At 33.8% G+C, this 3,908-nt stretch overlaps 2 protein-coding genes across 3 annotated transcripts; one reads left to right on the top strand and one right to left on the bottom strand.

Moving 5' to 3' along the window:
• Positions 1-1,232: 1,232 nt before the first annotated feature.
• Positions 1,233-2,901, top strand: LOC119631525 (syntaxin-17). Its single transcript, XM_038023825.1, has 2 exons — positions 1,233-1,814; positions 1,882-2,901. The coding sequence occupies exons 1-2, from the start codon at positions 1,493-1,495 to the stop codon at positions 2,493-2,495; spliced, it is 936 nt and encodes a 311-aa protein (XP_037879753.1). The 5' UTR covers positions 1,233-1,492; the 3' UTR covers positions 2,496-2,901.
• Positions 2,902-3,028: 127 nt separating this feature from the next.
• LOC119632144 (protein LLP homolog) lies at positions 3,029-3,908 on the bottom strand. Of its 2 annotated transcripts, none has more exons than XM_038024921.1 (2): positions 3,661-3,908; positions 3,029-3,594 (listed from the first exon to the last, which is right to left on the bottom strand). In XM_038024921.1, the coding sequence occupies exons 1-2, from the start codon at positions 3,832-3,834 to the stop codon at positions 3,337-3,339; spliced, it is 432 nt and encodes a 143-aa protein (XP_037880849.1). In that variant the 5' UTR covers positions 3,835-3,908; the 3' UTR covers positions 3,029-3,336. The 2 variants fall into 2 exon arrangements, with proteins under 2 accessions (XP_037880849.1, XP_037880850.1); XM_038024922.1 differs by having other exon boundaries at positions 3,029-3,591.

Below are 3,908 nucleotides of genomic sequence, written 5' to 3'. Positions count from 1 at the left end.
AGATGCCTCTGTTTGAAGTTTCCTTTAGGGCCTAGGCATAATGACGGTTAATTTTTTTTTAAACATGCGAACTAAGAGCGAAATTACTCAACTTCAATTCTTATACCTAAAAAAGAGCAATTTAGCCTTCTTGCGTTTAGATCTGAAATGTGAAGTGAACGGACGTAGAACTAATTTATACCTTGCTAGAAACAAAAACAAAACTGACAATAAACTTCTTCTAGCGGTTGCAATTCCCGTCCGCAGCATTAAGAGGACTGGTATCATTTGTTTTAAATATTAAGGTCCCTTATTTAATTTATGTTTACCTCACGCTAATGTAGATTTTTTATATATTATGTCATTGGAATTTATATGGAATACCATGCATTATTTTGCAAGAAATGAAAACCAAACAGTAAAGACCACTTATTTTGGAATTGAAATTATTTCCAGTTTTCATGCTGTCGTTGGGGTGTACACAACGAACTTCAGCGTGTTACTCAATTGAAATAAAGAAATAAAGAAAAGAGTCAAACATAACCTAGAAAGCAAAAAATTGAAAAAATTTAGTAAAAAAGCATCATTATTTCATCATCACGTGAAATTATGAATATCAACAATAGATTTCTATATAGTTACTGGATTACGGATCTAAATTTAAGTAAAAAGGTCCAATCCATATCAAATACAAACAAAAAAAAAAAAAAAAAAAAAAAATTATTTCAAGTTATGGGTTAATTAATACACAAAAAGGCTCTCGATGGTATCATAAAATTTAAACAGATTATGAATATTAACAAAACTGTTATTTTTTAGAAATTTCTTGTTTATATTTAGGTTGATTTATTTATTTATGGTTCTAAAACCACATGGTTTTGCTTGCATGTTCTTGTAAAACAATATGGTAGCGCAACTGTGTGTTACAACTTAGGAGTTTTTAGCCCGAAAATGAAAACGACGCCTTATTGTGTCAACCTTCTAAAAGCCAGATAAAATTCTTGCGTTCCGATCGATCTGTGTGTATTTCAATTTATTTCTGAATGCACATGCACAGATTTATTTTACTGCATCTACGCTGCCAACAAATGAATTGGTTAATAATATTTCTTAAACTTATACTTTGTTATCCCATTTTCTCTTAGGACGAAAGACAGCTGCAAAGTTCTCCATTAAGATATTGAAATATTTCTAAACATCTGGTAACATTTTCGCCTGTAAAAGGAAACTTTGGCTGATAAGCAAAAAAAAGAAAAACAAAGATATTTTACTACGATTTAAGCAATAGCAAAACGGAAATATTATTAAGTTTAAATATCACCTTTAATATTACGAAACATAAACCAAAAATGCTAATAAAGAAACGTGTGTAATTAAAATCGTATTTTAAAAAATTTTTCCGGATATTTAGGCAAAAAAGCAGAAATCAATACCAAAGTCAAGGAAAACGTAAACAACTTTTCCTTTCTGTTTCCCTTGGAGTAAGGTGAGAAGGGGAGCAGACAAATTTATAATGGCCACCGAAAACAATGATAAAATACCTTTGAAGCAGGCTGAAATAGCCATTAGACGTTTTAATGACATGGCCATACCACATCATTTAGGTCTGTTGAAAAATCACCGCAGTAATATCGAGAAGAGCTTAGCTCTTGGTAATTGGAGTAAAATTAAAAAGGAGGAAATCAATGCTATGCGTGTTATAAAGCAAGTGAAAAACTTATTATTAGAAATGGATGATTTAAGAGCGAAAGTGCGTGATGAAGATTTGGAGAAATTTGATAAAATGATGGATCTGGGCAAACAGAAAGCTTTTGAAGGAATGAAAGAATATATGAGTAAGGATATTGAATCACTTAACTAAGTAAATAGATAATAACATAATAATAATTTTGGAAAACTTAGATTTGCAGTTAAAAGCTCCTCCAAATTATAAACGTCGCACTGGATATTCTAACGGCGAGGGCACTGACGAGCATAATATGGATTTGCTATCACCAGTAGACATTACTCAGACTCAGGCATATTGCCAGATAATACCAGAAATTGAAGCCGATTTTCAGCCCGAAGAGTACACATTAGCGCAGCGACAAGCTTGTTTAGATGAGTTGGAAAATTTACAACACGAAATACGGGATCTCAATGGAATGTTTCATAATATGCATGAAATGGTGCAAGAACAAGCGGTCAATGTACAAGCAGCAGCTGATAATGCTGAAGAGGCTTTGGAACGAGTGCAAGCTGGAGAAAGAAACTTGCGCAAGGCTTTGACTTATCAAAAAGCCATGTATCCTGTTATGGGTGCTTTGTTGGGCACCTGCGTCGGTGGTCCCATAGGTTTGGTGGCCGGATTGAAGGCTGGCAGTTTGGCGGCAGTTGGTTGTGGTATTCTGGGCTTCACTGGTGGCTCTGTTCTGAAAGGAAATCCACCCATTATGCAGGGCAATATTGTGGAAGAACATGACGTACAAGATCAGCAAACAACTGAAGAAATAGAGTTACATAAAAAGGGCGACTGACATTTAGAGCAAAGCGTCAGCAGTCTCTCGGTGTGGGCCGCTTCAACAAGACAATTAGTTCGTTTGCCTGAAGAAGCCACAGCACGTTTGGAACCTATGGCCAATGACGTTTTATGCAGTGTGCGTTCATATTGTTCAATTCAATAAGTGTTAACATATATTTTTTTCACTTTACCAATAAGAGAATAATATTTAAGACAAATTTTGTTTTTATAACTTTTTAATTGCATCAGCAAAGCATTGTTTCTAAACTATTAAGACAAATTTTAACGTAAGCCAATCGAACATATGACCTACGCCTTTTTACCTATATGACATAAATTTGTTTTCTCCTTTTTTGTTTTTCCAATCCAAATAGTTTGTATAATGTTCCAGTAGTGTAATCGTTGTATGTAATTATAATCAAAATTGTATGTGTATTAATTCATAAGGATAATGTCTACAATAAATGTTGCAATTCTTTATTCAGGTTTGCCGAAAACCTTTTACTCGGGCCGAATCCGTAGACGGCGTATACTTTTCAATGTATACATAAATATTAATATCGATATGAAGCACCTACGAAGACTGCATCTTGTATGTCAATTTACGTAAACACGCTGTTTAGTGTTTGAGGGGAGTTTTCTGAAAAACTTCTTCAAGGGTGCATCCTGCCTAATATTTTTATTTCTTCATTTATTCACTAACTATAAAACCGTATGCCTATTACCTAGTAACAGACACATTCCAAGTTAATCCTAAAATTTAAAAAATCACATTTTATTTCTTAAAAACATTTGCTGTAAAAGTAGATTCACAACACAGTTTTAACAAATCCTAACACGTTAACCTAATGTATATGTTACAGCGGTACATTGGTGACGGTCCAAGTTTGCTTGAATTTTTTCTTTTGAGCATGAGCCTTCTTACGCATGCGTTTAGCGGTTTTCTTCGGCTTAAACCATGGCGGATAGGAGCCATGCTGATCTTTTAACGTTTTGGTATTGTAGATATGGCACTTCCCATTTTTCTCGTTCACTATTGTCACATTCTGCCCCTTTTCCCGTGCCTCCTCCATTTCGTATTCCAATTCCTCTTCCTCCTTACTTTTCTTTTCCTGCTATGTAAAAACCATTGTCATGAAAAAGAAATCATATACATATATAAATATATGTAGTAACTAAACCTTCTTCAGTTCTTTGCCAGTTTTAACTGTTGATACTTCATCTAAGTTGTCTACCACGGTTTCCATTAATCCTAATGTTTTTTTCAAACGTATTAGCTCTTTGGCTTCATAGCGAGCTTTTTTAATCAAATTCATCTTATCTCGTCGTTTGCGGGAACGATTTGTGCGACCCATATTTGTGTTTAATGCAGCTTAAACAGTTTAAATACAAAAAGAATCTTAATTTTTTAATAAAACGTGCTGTTTTA

The sequence above is a fragment of the Glossina fuscipes genome, unplaced genomic scaffold (assembly GCF_014805625.2).
Source record: "Glossina fuscipes isolate IAEA_lab_2018 unplaced genomic scaffold, Yale_Gfus_2 1, whole genome shotgun sequence".
NCBI lineage: Eukaryota > Metazoa > Arthropoda > Insecta > Diptera > Glossinidae > Glossina > Glossina fuscipes.
The sequence above is the reverse complement of the archived record's forward strand: the minus strand, read 5'-3'. Positions and strand labels throughout refer to the sequence as shown.